The sequence below is a fragment of the Cebus imitator genome, unplaced genomic scaffold (assembly GCF_001604975.1).
Source record: "Cebus imitator isolate Cc_AM_T3 unplaced genomic scaffold, Cebus_imitator-1.0 Scaffold887, whole genome shotgun sequence".
Taxonomy (NCBI): domain Eukaryota; kingdom Metazoa; phylum Chordata; class Mammalia; order Primates; family Cebidae; genus Cebus; species Cebus imitator.
The window spans coordinates 76972-95806 of NW_016108202.1; the positions used below are offsets into that span (position 1 = coordinate 76972).

The window sequence follows — 18835 nt, forward strand, 5'->3', positions numbered from 1 at the left end:
AAAGGAATCTCAATCATCTACTCCCAAACTTTTAAACGGGTACATGAATACCCCTTGGGGTCCATGGCAGTGTGCCAAAGGGGTCCACAAAGCCACAGGATAAACATGGCATGCTTTTCTGGAGTGTCAATTTTACTTGAGTATAAGAAATTTTTAAAATGTCAATATTAAAACAAATACAGCTATATCATGGAGGAGAACACAAACACTGCTCTCATTTTTAGGGTAAAACACAAGATCTCAAAGACACTTGGAACTTGCAGTAGGCTACTTTGGGCTACCCCATCCATCCCTCTCCCTTACCCATACCAGGATTTCATTTTCACTTTCCTCTGTCATTAAGGTTATTTTAATGAAAAATAAATAAATAAAAGTTTGAGACAGACCGATGTAGTCCAACCCCTTTTTTCACAATTAGGAAAACTGAGGCCCACAAGTGAGAAATAATTTGGCCAAAGCCATATACATTGAGTTCAGCGAGAGCTAGGACCACAATCCACCTCCGTCAGAATGTACATTTCTTCCCAGCAACTTGCTCAGGTGACTACTGACTACTAACTATACTTCCTTGCTAACTCTGCGCCACATCTTGTACCTTTCAGGATTTTTTTCCTTGCCAAGGGCTATACAACCTATCCTTAGGGAAACGTGTAGCACCAGAAGCACTGAGGGCAGGCCAGACACTTCCCTCTCTACAGCTTCAAATACAGTGAATAAAGATGCATGAAATGCATGTAACTGATGAGATTCATACCCCTCCCAGAAACAGGATGAAGGTCAATAATTTCAGTGTGAGAGTGGCAAAAAGGGGATGAGGTCCTGCTAATCAGAGGCCATATCCAGAAAGCAAAGAGCTGATTTCAAGATCTTCCTTTTTCCCTTTGTTTGTGTAAGACCACCTCAGCAAGGCTCCAAGGAATCTGGAGCCTCAGTTTTTTTGGAGGTGTCCCTGCCTGGCTTCTCCGTCTTCTTCAGGCTAAGGGAATAAAATAACCACCTCAGGTAAGAACAGGAAGTGACTTTAAATTCAAAAGAACCCAGCTTCACTGTCACGTATATTCTTCAGGCAAATTAGCAGAGGCTGTCTATAGATTTGCATACTTACATATACTTATTCACACCTTAAACCCACCCATAACTCTCACTGTTACACAGACATATGGAAATTCTTCTGCACACTGTCACAAATACAAACATAACTACACATTTGTGTTTGGAAAACCAAAATTATCATAGTCTGTCTCTACCCACACTTCTCCTCCCCCAACACCCAGCCCCAGATATATACCACTGAGACCCACATTATATCACATACATCAGGTTGAGCAGTGATCCCAGTTGCCAGGGTTAGAGTCACATTCCATAGTGTTCCATTCCTCTCAAAGAACTAACAGATCATTTCACAAAGATATCATCACCTGACAACTAATGTCAAGTTACAGCCAGAATACATGGCACATTACCCACCCCCATTACAGGTAGGCTTACAGGAGAATGACATCAGAGACAAAAGAGATTTGTGGCTCAGTGTCACTGCAGGAGACTGACCAGACAGGTAAGATGGGGGGGCTTGTCCCAGCCAGAGAGATTTCCTTTCCTCTCTGGGCCCTAGAACTGGGAGTGGGAAAGTTGTCTGACTTTTTGCAGACTTCTCAAACTCTAGATACAGACTACCTAGGTAGAAAAAATTAGAAAAGAAAAAGACTGCCTCCCTTTTTTTTTAACCTTTTTATTATTTCTTTCCAATTTTTATTTTAGTTTCAGAGGGTACACATGCAGGTTTGTTACACAGGCAAATTGCGTGTCATGGGGGTTTGGGGTACAGATTATTTCATCACCCAGGTAATAAGCATAGTACCCCATGAGTAGTTTTTCAGTCCTCACCCTCCTCCCACCCTCCACCCTCAAGTAGACCCTGGAAAGACTCCTCTTTTAACATGAATTTTTTTTTCCAGAAGATGATTGGGTCATGTTATACTACTTTTTCTTTTGAATAAGGCCCCAACTCCTAAAGAAAAGTGTAGTGATCAACAGCATGGTCTCTGGAGCCAGACACCAGGTCTGAATTTCAGCCCCATCACATACTAGTTGTATGACCTTGAGCAAGTTATTTAACCTCTTTAGCTTTCAGTTTCACAGTCTGTTAAAAGTTGGGATAATAATAGCATCTTTCTCGTGGTCGTATGATGTGATTTAAATTTAAAGCTCTTAGAAAAGTATGTGGCCTGGCCCTTAAGAAGCTCAATAAATGGAATTATACAAAGGAGTAATTTCCTGTTTTTCCCGGGCCTTTACGCCCTCACTACCTGCTTGCCCACCCACAGCTGACAATGTGGTCACCCTGTTTCTGAGTCATGCCTTCTAGAGCCCAGAGAGAACAAGACTGGCCCAATATCACACAGAAAGATTAATAGGATTGGAATTGATTGCTTTGGGTTGACTCAGCAGGCCAGTAGCCAGTGTTCTTATCTACTTCATCTCCTCCTTAGGAAAAAATGAGCATAGCTGGAGGAAACCTTGGGAGGAAATATGGCTGGGGCCAGGCAGGATGTAAATAATATTAAGAACAATAACAACTTAATATGTGCCAGGTACAGCTTTAAGTACATTCTGTGTGTTTTATTCAAACCTCACAGCAACCTTATGATTTGATGACTACCATTATCACCTGCATCATACCGAAGAGAAAACAGTCTCCAACACCTAGAATGGCTTAAAGCTGGGGTTACGAACCCAGGCAGTCTGACACCAGAGATGGAGTGTTCAACCACTACACTACACTGCTGTCCACATAAAGCAAAGAAAGCAGAAGGATAGATGAGGCAGGAACAAAGGACAGTGGAGCGATACAAGTTCTTTTTGAAGTAAATTGATTGAGGCAATCTAGTGTTTTGGCTAAGCAGTAATTTAAGACCAAGGGTTAAAAACTAGCTGGGTTTAAGGCTTACCTCTGCTACTAGTTATTGATTTCCTTTGGGCCTTAGCTTCCTCGTCTGTAAAATGGGAATAAAACTAACAAGTATTTCATAGGCCAGGTGTCATAGTTCACATCTGTAATCCCAGCACTTTGGGAGGCCAAGGCAGGAGGATTGTTTGAGGCCAGGAGTTTGAGACCAGCCTGGGCAACACAGTGAGACCTCATCTCTACAAAAAAAAAAAAAAAAAAAAAAATTTTTTTTCTTAATTAGCCGTAAGTGTTGGTACATGCTTGTAGTCCTAGCTACTCAGGAGGATGAGGTGAGAGGATCGCTGGAGACCAGGAGTTCAAGGCTATACAGGGTGCCATGATTGTGCAACAGCACTCTAGCCTGATTGTCAGAGTAAGATCCTGTCTCTAAAAAAGTAAATAAATAAAAATAAAATTGAAAACTAACTAGCATTTCTTAGAGTTATGATAAGGTTTACAGAAGACAATGCACATAACATGCCAAAGGCAGTGCTTAACACACCTACGTAAGTACTCAGTAAGAGCAATTAATGTCATTGGCTGTGCCACCTTCAGGATTTGCCTAGCTATACAGCTCCCCCGCCCCTTCCCAGGGAAAAGCATTTAGGAAGGAAAAAGAAGTTTGTAAATTGTCCAGAAAATGAAGAACTGAAGGCTGGGTGTGGTGGCACACACCTGTAATCTCAGCACTTTGGGAGGCCGAGGCAGGAGGATCACCTGAGGTCAGGAGTTCAAGACCAGCCTGGCCAACATAGTGAAACCCTGTCATTAAAAATAAAAATAAAAAAGAAAGAAATGCCCATCGACGATAGACTGGATAGGGAAAATCTGGCACATATACACCATGGAATATTATGCAGCCATCAAAAACGATGAGTTTGGGTCCTTTGTAGGGACATGGATGAACCTGGAAACCATCATTCACAGCAAACTGACAGAAGAGCAGAAGATCAAACACTGCATGTTCTCACTCATAGGCGGGTGTTGAACAATGAGAACACATGGACACAGGGAGGGGAGCACTACACACTGGGGTCAGTTGGGGGGAAATAGGGGAGGGACGGTGGGGGGTGGGAAGCTGGGGAGAGATAGCAAGGGGAGAAATGCCAGATGTAGGTGATGGGGAGGAAGGCAGCAAATCACACTGCCACGTGTGTTCCTATGCAACAGTTTTGCATGTTCTTCACATGTACCCCAAAACCTAAAATGCAATAAAATAAATAAATGGGAAAAAAATAAAAATAAAATAAAAATAAAAATAAAAATAAAATAAAATAAAAAGAAAGAAAGAAAAAGTATTAAAATAAATTAAAAATAAATTTAAAAAATAAAAAAGATAAAAAATAAAAAAAAATAAAATGAAGAACTGAGCAGAGTAACAGCTCTAGACATCCTTTCCCACCTCTCAGGAGTATATGTGGGCATGGGGTGGGGGGTGGTTAGTGAGCACCAGCATTATTACCATCACCTCCTTTCTCAAGGAACAGAGCCTGCCAGATTATACCTCAGCCTTTGGTTACTTATAGCCTGAGTCAGAACTCTTTTTTTTTTTTCCTTCAGTTTTGTTTTTCCATGTCCTTTTCACATCAACTCTGTGAAGTACTGGGAAACAAAGAAGTAATTTCAAGTGTGTTAAGTGTCTTCCATGTGGTGGACACAATGCTACCACTTTCCATCAGTGCCCAATATCTCACAATATTACTGGGAAGGAAGGGGTGCACTTCTCCTCGCTTTATAAATGATGCCCTGAATCCAGGGAAGGAAGCTGTCTTCTTTAATGTACATTTTTCTCTCATCCCGTCTATTCAGTACTACTCTGGCCTGAGGTCGCATCCTGCTGAGGATTTTCTGTAAACTGAACTACAGTATTCTAACATTTCACCGTCCTCAACACACCAGTCTTTGCATAATCCCAAATCCCATGAGTTGAGAGTAATTTGCCACCAGTGGAGCTGAGATCAACTTATGACTCTGCTACTTACTCGCTATAGGATTCTGTACTCGTCACTTAATCTCTCCCTCTATTTCCTCATTTCTAATATGGGCATGATGACACCTTCTACTCCATGAGGTTGTGAAAATAAAATAACTTTCTTCAAAGTGCTCTGTCAACTGGAGATGCTTGACATAGAAACATTATTTAAAACAGAACCGTCAGATAGCTTAATCTCAAAGGAGCCCCAGAAGGGCAATGGAATGCCTGTATCTCTGACTTCCTATCAAGTAGGACACCAGATCTGCCAACTATGACTTTGGGAATGTTGGGGGACAGAGAATGCAGGAATACCCTGAAGTGACTGTTGAGGAAATGATGTTTGCCATAATCATTGTGTAATCTATATCATCATGGAGATATCTGAATCCTTTATATAACATTCTTCTGAAAGCAGTATCATCTACACTATTTCATGTGGCACTGAATACTTATTTGAGGTATTGGGCACTGTTGGAAAGCGCCCAGCATTGTGTCCACCACGGAAACAACACATTTGAGATTAAATTAAAACTGTTTCACTTCCTTTGTTTCTACTTTCCCTTTCCCACAAGTGCTCCATCTGTATTTGCAAAATCCTTCCCATCTTCCCTTCTAGGCCCATCCATTACAAAGCACACCTTAGTCCAGAACCAGGCCCTAAACCTCCAGGTCAGTCTTTCTGAATCCACACAGCACTGTGCACCTGATACTGTCTTGTACTGCAGTCATTTATATACTTGTCTCAACCTCTGCCCTTCCTTCCCCACCTTCCCATTCAATTCACAAACTCTTTGAAGGGAATAAGGAAGAAAGAAAGACTGATTCCTTTGTATTTCACCAACCTAATAGTTGTTTTATGTCAGTCTCATTTTATAAAGCTTTTAATTATGGAAATTTTAATATATAATTTCATAGATATATAAACACCAATATACCCCTCACCCAGCTTAACAGTTATCGACATAAGGACAATAATCACATCTATACCTCCACTCATTCTGCCTTCTTACTTTGAATAATGTAATAGCAAATGCCAGACAGCGTATGATTTCATCCATAAACACTTCAATGTGAACGACATTTGTTGCACTTCTATGTCCCCTACAATTGGAAGATGACTTGCATTTATGTTCCCTGCTACTGGGCGCACCTCAGATTATTTCTGAGTGTGCCTATTATGTACCATATTTTGTGCTGGGCTTCAGAGGTTCTGTCTGAGCTGCAGAGGCACACCAGTACCAAGCCAAAATATTCCCAACCAATAATTGCTATGGTTCCAGGGAATGAGCTCCGAGTGCACGTGGGAGCCCAGGAGCAGGGCCCTGAATTGCACTAATTGAGCGGAATCGGGTTTTCTCATCTCATGGTGACCCTGAGTTCGAAGTCACCACGAGACTAGGGGTCTCCAGCAGGAGGCGCTGCAAAGAGACAGGGTGGCGTGGGGCCCCCTGGGTTCAGCTTCTCCTGAGGGAGCCTGGAAAGGCGGCCATCGCCGGCTGCGGGTGCAAACCAAGTAGCAACTCCGTTTAATAGGTGAGCGGGACGCCGAGTGTCAGGGCCTAAGAGGAGCCCCCGGATTCAGGTTCCAGGCAGAGGTACAGGGGTGCAGGGCAGGTCTGGCACCTGCTCCCCAGGACTTCTGGACGCTGCGCGTTGACCTGGTTGCCACAGGTTCCTGTCCCAACTGCCGCTCTTCCTGATAGAATATATCTCGGAGCAAGGCACTGGACAGAACGAGGAAACACCTGTTTCCAACAAGAAACGAGGTAGGGGGGAAGCCCCCACCAGGCTTCCAATGGCCTCTCATTGAGCTTGCTCTCGAGAGCCTTGTAAAAGCGCGCCCAGAAAGCCAGCGGAGATCATTTTTCAAAAAGATCGCTTTCTATTTCTTACTCCCTCCTCCTTTTCCTAAGCCTAAGCTGTAACGTCTCTTTCTTTAAAAACAAAACAAAACAAAAAAAGGGGGTTTCCCGCTCCTCTCAGACCCTCGTCTTGGTGTCTACAAGGACCACCACCCCCAACCCCAAATTTTGCAACTGCATTGGCTTCCGGGTTTTGCATTTCCTCAGTATCCCGCTAACCTATACAGGTGGGAATTAGGACTTGGGGGCCGTGGAACAAAGAAACCAGAGATTCCCTGTCCCGGGTCAGACGCCCCTTCCGCAGCCTCCGACCAACTGGGGAACAAGAGGAGATCAGGAGCATGTGAACCCCCCAACTCCGGTCTCACAGCACTTTCCAAAGGCTGGCATAGCAACCCGAGGACGCGTGGGAGGTGGGGACAGCCCCCGGGCAGCAGACAGACAGACCCCCACGGAACAGGCCTTGAGTGGCCGTGCGCGCCAGCGGCCTCCACGCACTGGGCTCTGTTATTTCATCAGCAGTTTCAGAAGAACCTGCCAAAAGCAGTTATGCCTCACTGCAATGTGTAGCTTTTTCCTGCCATTTTTTCATAATAAAAGAGGGAGTGAAGCTCGCTCGCTCTCTCCCTCCACCCCCCTCTCCCAAAAAGAGCCAAATGGATGCAAGAAGGGAAAAAAAAAACCCACACACCAATCTCCGAGGGGATGCCAATGAGGTGTGGCTTGTATTTAAATATCCAATATGTCAATGTAAGGGGAGTGGGTATGTATATAAAGTGCCGTTTGCATCTGATAGCTCGAGGAAGCCAGCGATGAGAGGCCGGAGGAGATGGATGCGGAGGGGAAAAGGCACTTTGACTGAGAGCAAGGTCAGAAGCGCGCTGCCTCACGCTCCCCGCCGCTGAGAAGTTCCTTGGACGCGAACAGACGTCGACTGCAGCTCAGCAGAGCGCAGAGAGAGCGAGCTAGCGAGGGACCGCCGCTGAACCACCCGCGCCTGCCGCGGGGAGAGGCAGTTCGCGCCCCGTGGCCCCGGCTCGAACCCCGAGCGCCCAGCACAACCCGCGCCGCAATCGGCCCAGCCATGGCAGAGGTGGGGGGCGTCTTGGCCTCCTTGGACTGGGATCTACACGGCTTCTCCTCGTCTCTGGGGAACGTGCCCTTAGCTGACTCCCCAGGTTTCCTGAATGAGCGCCTGGGCCAGATCGAGGGGAAGCTGCAGCGTGGCTCACCCACAGACTTCGCCCACCTGAAGGGGATCCTGCGGCGCCGCCAGCTCTACTGCCGCACCGGCTTCCACCTGGAGATCTTCCCCAACGGCACTGTGCACGGCACCCGCCTCGACCACAGCCGCTTTGGTGAGGACGCGGTCGGGGGGACGGGAGGCGGGTGGACGGCGGCGCGCTAGGGAGCCGACAGCTCCGGGCTCCAGCGTAGGGCCCGCGGACCGCCCACCGGCTTGGTGTTGTCCGGGCCAGTCGAGGCAAGACACGACGGAGCGGGCGTGGGCCGCTCGACATCAGGGGGCCCTGCACCCTCGGACACTCTGGAGGGGGCAGGGGCGCCTTGCGGTGAGGCCTCTCGTTTCGCTGCTCCACCATCACTCCCCGGGGAGCAAGGGGCTTGTTTTGGGAGTTGGACTTTAAGCCTTGGACGAAAGCAGGTGGAGCTGAGAGAGGGGTGGGAGCTCTCGCCTTGGAGGCCGGGACCGTGGCTGCTGCGCAGGCCGAGCCTCGAGGGCAGCAGGGCTGTGGCAGCTGATTTCCTGGAACCGGATCCTGCATGGGCCATGGGTATATGAGGCGGTCGGCCCGCACTCAAATCGCTTTTGGCCCATGGGTACCGGCCAGCTGTGGCATCTGCCTGCCTCGGGGTCGCTCTGTCCAGGGTAGGAGCCAATCCAGGCAGCCTGGCACGAATTGGGAATCTGGGAAAACCTCGCGGTGTCCACCGTGTAAGGGCACAAGTCCTGGGGTAGCTTTTGCCGGAAACTACCTCTGGACTCCTTGCCTCAGTGAGGAAACCGTCCTGGGCCCACTCCCAGTCCCAGAAACAGTTGTCTCTTGGGCCCAAAACAGTAAACGTTCAACCTCCACCCAGGATTGTCTCTGCCTGCCTGCCTCTATACAGACTGTTCAACACAGCTGTCTGTCTCACATATAAAACAAATTACACAATTAATATAAGCCTTGATCTATGACGAAGATCATTAGGTTTCTAAGTAGATGTGTTCACTCCTCAATAATTTGCCATTTTTATTTTCAATTTCCAATTCTCTACTGAGTCATCATGAGAGTTCTGTGACAGCTATCTTTGCCCCTCCCCATCTTCCAATGTCCTCTGCTTCCTCCCAAGGACCCTATAATCCAAGAAAGACACCTTTTCCCCCAAGCCAGTAAGATATTCTGCCTACACTCAAGCATGACACCCTTCCCTTCGTTCTCCCACTCTCCTTCTTGCCAACATACCCCTGCTACCCCCTCAAACCTCTTCATCCTCCCATTCTCCATGCCTCGCTAGAGCTGCATCTGGAGTGCACAGCAAAAAGGGGGACATAGGGGCCAGTTGCTGGGTAAGGCCAAGCCTAGCAAACAGCTTAGGGGCAGAATTGGTCTTCCCTGCTGGGAACAGGCAGGAACCCTAATGAGGTCTATGGCATCTTGGAAAAATGCACTCAAACAGAGCTAGAGTAGCATAGGTTGGGAGGGGTAATGGAGGGGCGCATGTGTCTGTATAAACTTGCAGCAGGTCCTCAAAAGGGTGATAAGGTGAAGTGGGAGGAGACAGAGTGTTAACTTGGCTCCTTTCCCTTTCGTTGCTTGTGATTTTGCAGTCCCCTTTTGTTCCTCTTCATAAGGAATGGGACTCCCACCCTGGCCTCAAAGGCTTCCTGAAATGGCCTAAAGATACCGGGGTAACTCATTGCTGATACATAACCAAAGAAAGTCATGAAATGATGGAAAAATGTGGGGCGGGGGCAGCAAAGGTAGAGAAATTATGAGCACAGCTCCCAGTAGCTCCAAATATTTTTCTGATTGTGTGCCTAAGCTGAGTCCTGTAACCTACAAGGTCAACATAAATCAGTAATGGGCTCTTGGGATAAGTGGTCTTTAATTACCTCCCTAAAGACACATCTTGATTTCTTTTCATCTCCCAGGTCTGCTAAGGGTGTTAAGTTTAGGGAGAAATCACAGGAAATAAGATTGGCAGGAGGAAGGGACATTTTCATTGCTGCTTAACCGACAGCTTCATTTTTGGTTTTGCCTTTAAAAAAGAAAAAACACTGCCCAAAAGCACTTCTGCATCACCTTTTCCCTTTCCTCCTTCCCCAACTTCCTGGCAGTTTCCTGTAAAGAAAATGATAACTGGTCAAAGCTGTCTCTTTGTAACCTCCCCTGCCAACTTTAAAACACATACTCTTTCTCAGTTTAGCTTTTGGCACAGAAAGAGGTGGCGTTCGAGTTGCTAACTCTCTCCTCCCTCCACATTTGAGTTAATCAGCCAGGGTATTCAATAAATTGAAACTTTAACATTCCATAAGTGCTTTCGCAGTCAACATTCCAGCAGGGTAAAGTAGGCCAGACTTAAGATATAAAATATTATAGATTTCTGCTAGGGGGGAGGAGGTAGTCTCCAAAAGCCATGTGAAGTAAATAGCTATTTGTTGTAATTGGAGAGCAGGGCCCCCAAGGATTACCCTGGAATCCATGTGTTCAGAACAAGTCAGGCTAAGCCCAAGAGCAGTCTCGACTCCAAATAATAACCTGTTGGCACAGCATATGCTCTCCGCTCTCCATCTGCAATCAGTAGCCAGGAGTATTTCAATCCCCGCCTAGCTGGTAGCATTTATATGAAGTTCACAAGGATCCTGACATTCCGAGGGGCATCTGTGGTCTGGCAGAGCAGAGCTTGGGAGCCAAACTGAAAGAGAGTCCTCCCACCAGGTGGGACGGAGAAGGCTCATGCAGCTGCTTCAGTCCTTGAGTGATCTGGTTCTCGTTTGGCAAGATGCCAAAGCAGCACTGTCTCGGCCCCAAAGGTCTGAAAGGATAGCTGAAGGAGTTCAGGCAAGTTTTGGACCTAGATTAAATGACACACTAGACAGTCATCTAGCTAGGTTCTGAAGCAGTGGGGCTTCAGAACAGATCAGTTTTGACTGAGAGCCTGGGGAGAGAGGTATAAGAAGAGAAGAGTCTGGAAATTGTCAAGAAAAGGGCAGAGCCTGATGTGGGTGGGTCAAGATGAGACAGAGTAGAGAGAGATCCTGGGCCTTGAAGGGGTAAGAGTACTGAGGACAAACTTTGTCTACTTAATACTTCACCTCAACACTTTGCTGTTAACACCCCTGTCCAGCTGTAGCTGGGAAAATATGAAAATGGCTTATTTTCTCTCCCCCTTCATGTTGGCTGGGATTCAGGAGAAGGTTTAGGAATATCTCTTCCATCATCATGTGCCACTGGGTTCCCACAGTTTGAATTCAGCTAATAGGAAAGTTGGCGAGGGAAAATGATGGCCAAAGACAGCTGGGCAGGGATAATTCCAGCTGTCAGAGACCCCTGTTACTGGACACAACCCAAGTGACTTCCTGTATGATCTGTCCTTTGGCATCAGGGTTAACAGAGAGTTGGAGAAAAACTGTAGTGACTCAAATGGCCACACCTCTTGGGTTTCATGATTTGTTCTCACACTATGTCTTGGGCAGTGAGATCACACGCTGCGCTCTGCTACTTAATGAGCTCAGGGTTGTCAGAGACATGAGATACTTACAGAATGAGGAAACTAACTCTTGAAGCTCAGGAGTAACCTGCCTGAGCAAAGCAAAGAAGTAAAGGCTCCCACGTGTTAGTGTTCCTCAGAGTTTAGGACCCAGAACTGAATCATGACCTGGTTTCTAGTTTCCTCACCATACTGGGCACTCTCCTTTGAACATGCTCTGTTTTTCCATTTCCTTTTCTAAGCACAGTAGAACTAAACACACTACTCTCAGTGTGGTCTAACCATGACAGAGCAGAGTGGGACAATCCCTCCTCCCTTCTGCTAGTTACTAGACATGTATCAGTGAAGCCTTAGAGCATACTAGCTTTCTTTCTGTTTTTTTTCCACTAGCTTTCTAATTTTTAATTTTATATGACCAATTTTACATTAGCTTTTTAATAAGCCTGCTAATCACCCATAATACTGAGTTTGCCTGTTCAATCAAGTCTCTTAGCCATTGTTGTGTTTTACTAAGCCACATCCCCCCATTGCAGAGATGGGTAGACTTGCATGTAATTAAAATGCACAGCAACACAAAATAACAGTACATATTTTCAAGAAAGTATACATGATTGCCTGAAGTGGAGAGGCAGATGGGAGCAGGGTATGAAGAGGAAAAGAGAGAAAGAAATAGATAATTATAAAGACCTTGCACAGACCAACTATGTTAATAGGCCATGAACTAAGTAGTACAGTTAAATCAACTGTCTGCACTTGAGGGTCACACTCCCCCAACAAAACCCCAAACACAAAACACTTTGGGAAATTTGGGGGCCCAAAGTGCAGGAGTTCACATTGATTGTAATTAAGCATAGTTTATTGGAGCATGCCCATTTTTCCATCCTCTTGAAATCTCTTTGGATATTGCTTATATCATCCCTCTCTAGAAGCTGTATGTCTTCTAGAACTAAGATAAGCAGTCCTCATATGTTCTCTTACAAGTCATTTATTGAAATATCAAAAAGAGCAGAACCGATTGCAAAACCTGGTGCAGTGCAGCTGAAGATTTGGGTGCATTAAATCAATGTCTGATTAACCCTTACTTGGCACTGGGTATTTTCTTTTCCCGTCCTACCATCTTGTTTCAATCTCATTTCCCAAGACTCCTTTCTTTGTACAGTAAGATATTTGATAACAACCAGACTGAGAATAAATCTTGGAGGATTTCAATGTTAGAGGCCAAAGGCCAAACCATGAGTGTTATATAGAATTGCAGCAGAAGAACCTTACCTCCTTCCAATAGATCTGGGTGGTTTGTGGAAGCACATGCCCCCAAAGCTGCCACACCTGAACAGCAGCCCACCAGCTTGAGTCACTGGGGTTCCTCAGGAGACTTCCCAGTAGAGTTTTTAACTTGATTTTAAAATTAGCCACTTAACACTCTTGATCTTGGGAAATCAGTTCTACTCCCTATGTAGATTACGTAGATTATTATTGCCCTTAAGAATTGCATTTTTGGGCCAAGCATAGTGGTGCACACCTGTAATCCCAACACTTCGGGAGGCCAAGGTGCGCAGGTTGCTTGAGCCCAGGAGTTTGAGACCAGCCTTAGCAACATGGTGAAACCATGTCTCTAAAAAATAAAAAATTAGCTGGGTATGGTGATGTGTGCATGTAGTCCCAGCTACTAGGGAGGCTCAGGTGGGAGGACCACCTGAGCCTGGGGAGTTTGAGGCTGCAGTGAGCCATGATCACACCACTGCATTCCAACCTGGGTGACAAAGCGAGATCCTGTCTAAAAAAAAACAAAAAAGAATTGCGATTTTGGATAAGAAAGACAATTAGATATGAGTTCATTTCAGACCTTTAGATGACAAACAATCAAGTTTTTAGTCTGTATGTTGAAAAATATGGTTAGAGACAGGAATATCAAAGAAGAATCTAGTTGACTACTATGTTTGTATCTAGATAATAGACATACTATCTTGGGACAAAATTGTAGTCTTTAGTATCTCCAAGATTTTAGTTCTGGGTCCTTTTTCCCACTTAGGACTGCTGCTGGGTAAATGAAAGCATTTTCAAATCATCACCTCTAACATTGTCAGCTAGAAGGACATTTCTGGATTTCTTCTCTTTGGCCTTAAAAAGTTGTAACATCTGAAATCAGTATTGAGTCCAATACCACCTGCCAACTCTTTGCTGTGGATAAACTTAAAATTCTCGAGAGAGGAGAGAATGATAGGCTTGTCAGCTTGGTGCTGTACTAACAGAGAACACTTTTTAGGAGAAAGCTCTCATGTGGCCAAGTTTTGACTCCTGCCATAAGCAGGGGGAACAAACAGTGAGTGGCCTGTGTGGCCTTTGTTAGAGTCAGCTACAGGCAGTTGACAGCCTCATGTGGCTTTAAGGACATGGGAGCCGACAGGGCGCAAAACAAGTTGAGCCTAGAGGACAGCAAGGTAATGTGTGCTCTAAGGAAGACCGAGGTGACTGGGAAAGATACAGAAACCTGGCCTCATTCTTGCATTTAGAAAACTGACTTCCTATTTCTTGAATTTGACAGCAATGGCACCCTGCAATTATGGAGCTTTTGTAGCCAAAGCCTCCTTCTCATGGTCTCTTCCTCATAATATACCTAAGAGTGTTGAGTAGAAGCAGAGACGGTTTCCCCCATTTTACGTATGGAAAAACTGAGGCCCAAAGAGGCTAAGTACCTTCTCTAAGGTTCCATTCCTGCCGCAAAAGATGGTTCCATCAGGCACTTTATCAAAGGCACACAGGGCTGGCCTCCAGTTGGGGACAAATGACTGGTATCTCATGTCACCTGAACAGCTTTCTCTTAGTCTGATGTCAGTAACAGGAATTGTGTTCACTTTTCGCCCTAGGAATCCTGGAGTTTATCAGCCTGGCTGTGGGGCTCATCAGCATCCGGGGAGTGGACTCTGGCCTGTACCTAGGAATGAACGAGCGAGGAGAACTCTATGGGTCGGTAAGTTTAAAGTTTTTTTTTTTTTTATTCAGAGGTTATTACAACCAGTGCTTGGACAATGTAAAGCAAAAGTATAAAAATGTTTATTTAGCACTTTAAAGCACTTTTTTAGCTGTAAAGGAGTAGTGCCTTCTAGTTACTTCTTGGCTGCCCAGGGTCTTGCTGCATAAGACCTTCACTCATTTTGGCCTCTACAAAAACATAAGCTTTTTGTTTCCTTTTTGTTTTTTTTTTTGTTTGTTTGTTTTGAGATGAAGTCTCACTCTGTTGCCTAGGCTGGAGTGCAATGGCGCATTCTTGGCTCACTGCAACCTCCACAGGTTCAAATGATTCTCTTGCCTCAATCTCCCAAGTAGTTGTAACTACAGGCATGCAACATCACACCCAGCTAATTTTTTGTATTTTTAGTAGAGACCAGCTTTCACCATGTTGGCCAGGCTGGCCTCGAACTCCTGACCTGCCTTGGCCTCCAGACTAGGTGATCTGCCTGCCTTGGCCTCCCAAAGTGCTGGGATTACAGGCATGATCCACCGCATCTGGCCCCAAAACATAAGCTTTTCTTTATTTTTTTTCTCTTTTTTTTTTTTCTAATCGTCATAAAGTCTGCAAACAGAAGGAAAAACAGTTTTTATTTAAATACATACAATTTTTTTTTTTTTTGAGATGGACTCTGGCTCTGTCATCCAGGCTGGAGTGCAATGGTTCGATCGCGGCTCACTGCAAGCTCTGCCTCCCGGGTTCAAGCAATTCTCCTGCCTCAGCCTCCAGACTAGCTAGGACTACAGGCGCCTGCCACCATACCTGGCTAACTTTTGCATTTTTAGTAGAGACAGGGTTTCACCATATTGGCCAGGCTGGTCTCGAACTCTTGACTTTGTGATCCATCCACCTTGGCCTCTCAAAATGCTGGGATTACAGGCATGAGCCACCGCGCCCAGCAGGCTTTTCTATGATACATTTGCTTTTGCCTTTTTCATTGGAAGGCCAGCTAGTCTGACGATAACAGTAATCTGTGCTGGTTTGGTAGTACATGGTCGGAGTTTGGGGCATTAACCCTCCAGAGGAATACATCTGAATTTGAGTGTATACCCAGAGGAGTAGCAGTCTGGCAGGCACAAAAATAGTCAGTGGAAGAGCTGGCTTTCAAATTGAGGATTCTGAGGTTCACAACACAGCCCCTAATTTCCAGACTGCTTCTGCTCAGTCCTAAAAGCCAAATGAAACAAACAAATGAAGAATGAGGGTTCCAGGGTCTGGTGACAGCCTTAAGCCCTCAGCTAGGACTAGGCTAGCTGCAGTGCATTTTCTGTATCCTGGAAGCTAGCCTAGCACCGGGGAATGGTGAATGATTTGCTGGCCTTAACCCTTCCATGGGATCCCAACTCCTGGCTCTGGCTATTGAGTCACATAGCATACTTTCTGGCTGCCTGCACCCCATGAAATCAGAACACATTTTTCCGTGACACCTAAGAGATAGGCCTGTCCCCAGCACTCAATATCGGCAACCCCAGCAAGTAGTATGGCGGTTGGATCAAGTGTGAGAAGGGACAGAGGCAAGAGACCCAGGAACTGCCAGCCTGAAGTAGCCAGATTGGAAGAGCTTTTCAAGGAGATCTTTTCTGAGCTTTCCAACTGACAGGCCTGAGGCCCTTCATTAGGAGAGATCACAGCTCACCTCCCATGGAGCTTTATATAGATTTGAGGCCTTTGCCTGTCAGTTGACATGGTTTGCTGTAATCTCAATGGATTTGAACATCATTAGCTATAAGTAGGGAGAAAGCTCAGTGGGTGTCAGCGGGGCATTGGGAGGCTATAGCAGTAATTCTCAGGCTCAAAAAGCCAGGTGATGCCATCTCCTCCAATCTCCTCCCTTCAGGAAAGATTTCAACTAAAACATTTTGTGTAGCTTATGAAAGAGAATGAAGGAGATACAGACAAGAGTGTTTTGTCCTATTTGGAAGAAAGATACCTTCAGTAATACAGAGAAATAGAACTGGAATTTTCTAACATCAATGTGCTGTTGCTATTTCAGGATTTCTCCACTAGCAAGCTGGGATAGGATAAATAGTCATATCATGGGTTCTGCTTTATTTTCTCACCCTCACAGAAGAAACTCACACGTGAATGTGTTTTCCGGGAACAGTTTGAAGAAAACTGGTACAACACCTATGCCTCAACCTTGTACAAACATTTGGACTCGGAGAGACAGTATTACGTGGCCCTGAATAAAGACGGCTCACCCCGGGAGGGATACAGGACTAAACGACACCAGAAATTCACTCACTTTTTACCCAGGCCTGTAGATCCTTCTAAGTTGCCCTCCATGTCCAGAGACCTCTTTCAGTATAGGTAACGAACCTTTTGTGTGCCCTCTGTGACCCATGTACTCTGGGGCCACGGTTGTCTCTGCAAGCACTATACTCATAGCTTTTCAATCCTTCCTTCCTATCGTTTTAGATAACAGAAAAGCACTTACTGTTGAACTCAACCCAGCTGTTCCCTTGTTGTTCAAAGTGTATATCAAGGTTGGGTTATTTTGGGGAGGGATGGGGGGGCTGGGCTCGAGGGAATCTTGTATATACTTTTTTCTTTACTCATGTTCTTTCCCCTGAGGTAGCATAACAAAGAATGGGAGCCCTTGCCAAGGGCCAGAGGGGTCTTATCCCACAATTTACTCAAATACCTTGACAACAGGTATAAATGAAAGACCAAGGAATCTGCCACAGATGCTACCTACAGAGTTTTGGAAAAGTCTCTTTAAGAAAATCCTTGAGGCTACAGCCTTGCTGCAAGCCTTCCCTGCATTGGCTATGCAGATTTCTCATCTGTCCTGACATACAGTTTTCCTGCCATTGGAAGTGGGAGATGGGGTAGGTTGTAAGAAAATGATATTAAAATGTAAGCATGGATACTGTGCATAAGGACAAATTATTTATAAAATGTATATGCTATTTATTTTATATATTTATTTATTTCAAAATAATTTTATTTTTAATGAGAGATGCTATAGCTGGATTTTCATCAGAAAGAATAAGGTCCTACTGAAACAGGATAAAATGAATTATTAAAGGCTTTTACTGGCAATAAAATTTGTCTTTATATTGTAAGACTCTGTCTAATTCTATTGATTTGTACATTTAATAGGATTAGAAGGTTGGCCAGCTTCTTTCTCTCCAACTCATTAGAATTTTCTGATGTTGGCATCACACTGCCTATGCTGGATGTCTCCATCAGCCATTATGTATGCTAGCATTATCTAGAGGCCTATGTGAAGTCCTAGTGGTCCTTTCCAGTTCTATGACTTTAAACTTACAGGTGAATCGAAGCTTCAGGAAGGCCTAGACCAACAGCTATTACTGAAGCTCCCATTTGTGCTTAGGACTCTGCATAGAGAAACTCTCCTTTGGGACTTGGTTAGGGTCCAAAGTCCTAAAGTCCAAACACTAATTGAGGGTTTCTTACTTCAGATATGAAGATGAAGGGATTCGAAATAAACATGAATCAGCTGATGCAGTGGCTTATACCTATAATCTGAGCACTTTGGGAGGCCAAGGCGGGTGGATCACTTGAGGCCAGGAGTTCAAGAACGGCCTGGCCAACATGGTGAAACACTTTCTCTACTAAAAATACAAAAATTAGCCGGGCATAGTGGCAGGTGCCTGTAATCCCAGCTACTCGGGAGGCTGAGGCAGGAGAATCGCTTGAACACGGGAGGCAGAGGTTGCAGTGAGCCAAGATCACACCATTGCACTCCAGCCTGGGTGACAGAGTGTTTTTATCTTCAAAAAATAAAATAAATAAATAAACACGAATCAACAGAGAGACTGATTTTTTTGACTCAGTCAACTTCCATTCTGGAGATTTCCCCCTTCTCTTTACCCCTATCCTTACCTCCTGCCAGTGCTTCTCCTAGGGAATTTGGGAAGCTATAAACACATTCATCTACTGCAGTAGTGCTTAGTGTATTCTATATGGTCTCTTGACCAGCAGCATCACCTAGAAACTTGTTGGACATGCAAATTATCAGAAATTCTGGGGGCAAGGCCCAGCAGTCTACATGTTAACAACCCTTGCAGGGGGATTCTTGTGCATACTAAAGTTTGGGAATTACTGCCCTAAAGGAATGGTTTTTTAAAAAATTATTTTTGCATCTGAATGGTTTATAAATAAAGTTTTAGGGTAACTTCAGTCCAGAAAACAAAAGTAGAGTGGTTCTAGTTGAAGTAGGGATGGCATTTCTCAGAGCTCCCTCTTCCCCAGAGCAGCCCCTGAGGTATCTTAGTTAAAAATCCCTAGCCTTGCTGCTCTGCTTATAGAGTAACCATTCTTTATTCCTTTACCTTTCTAATAAACTTGTTTTCATTTAA

At 45.1% G+C, this 18835-nt stretch overlaps 1 protein-coding gene across 1 annotated transcript; it reads left to right on the forward strand.

Annotated features, from left to right (window-relative positions):
* Window positions 1-7584: 7584 nt before the first annotated feature.
* Window positions 7585-18016, forward strand: FGF16 (fibroblast growth factor 16). The gene is made up of 3 exons (XM_017520845.2): window positions 7585-8142; window positions 14365-14468; window positions 16576-18016. The coding sequence occupies exons 1-3, from the start codon at window positions 7869-7871 to the stop codon at window positions 16819-16821; spliced, it is 624 nt and encodes a 207-aa protein (XP_017376334.1). The 5' UTR covers window positions 7585-7868; the 3' UTR covers window positions 16822-18016.
* The last annotated feature ends 819 nt before the right edge of the window (window positions 18017-18835 follow it).

Bases quoted from the DNA above. Each gene is read 5' to 3' on its own strand.
- FGF16 (XM_017520845.2), top strand. From the start codon at position 7,869: ATGGCAGAGGTGGGGGGCGTCTTGGCCTCCTTGGACTGGGATCTACAC. The intron at 8,143-14,364 runs GTGAGGACGCGG...TTTTCGCCCTAG, and splicing joins CCTCGACCACAGCCGCTTTG to GAATCCTGGAGTTTATCAGC. The intron at 14,469-16,575 runs GTAAGTTTAAAG...TCACCCTCACAG, and splicing joins GAGGAGAACTCTATGGGTCG to AAGAAACTCACACGTGAATG.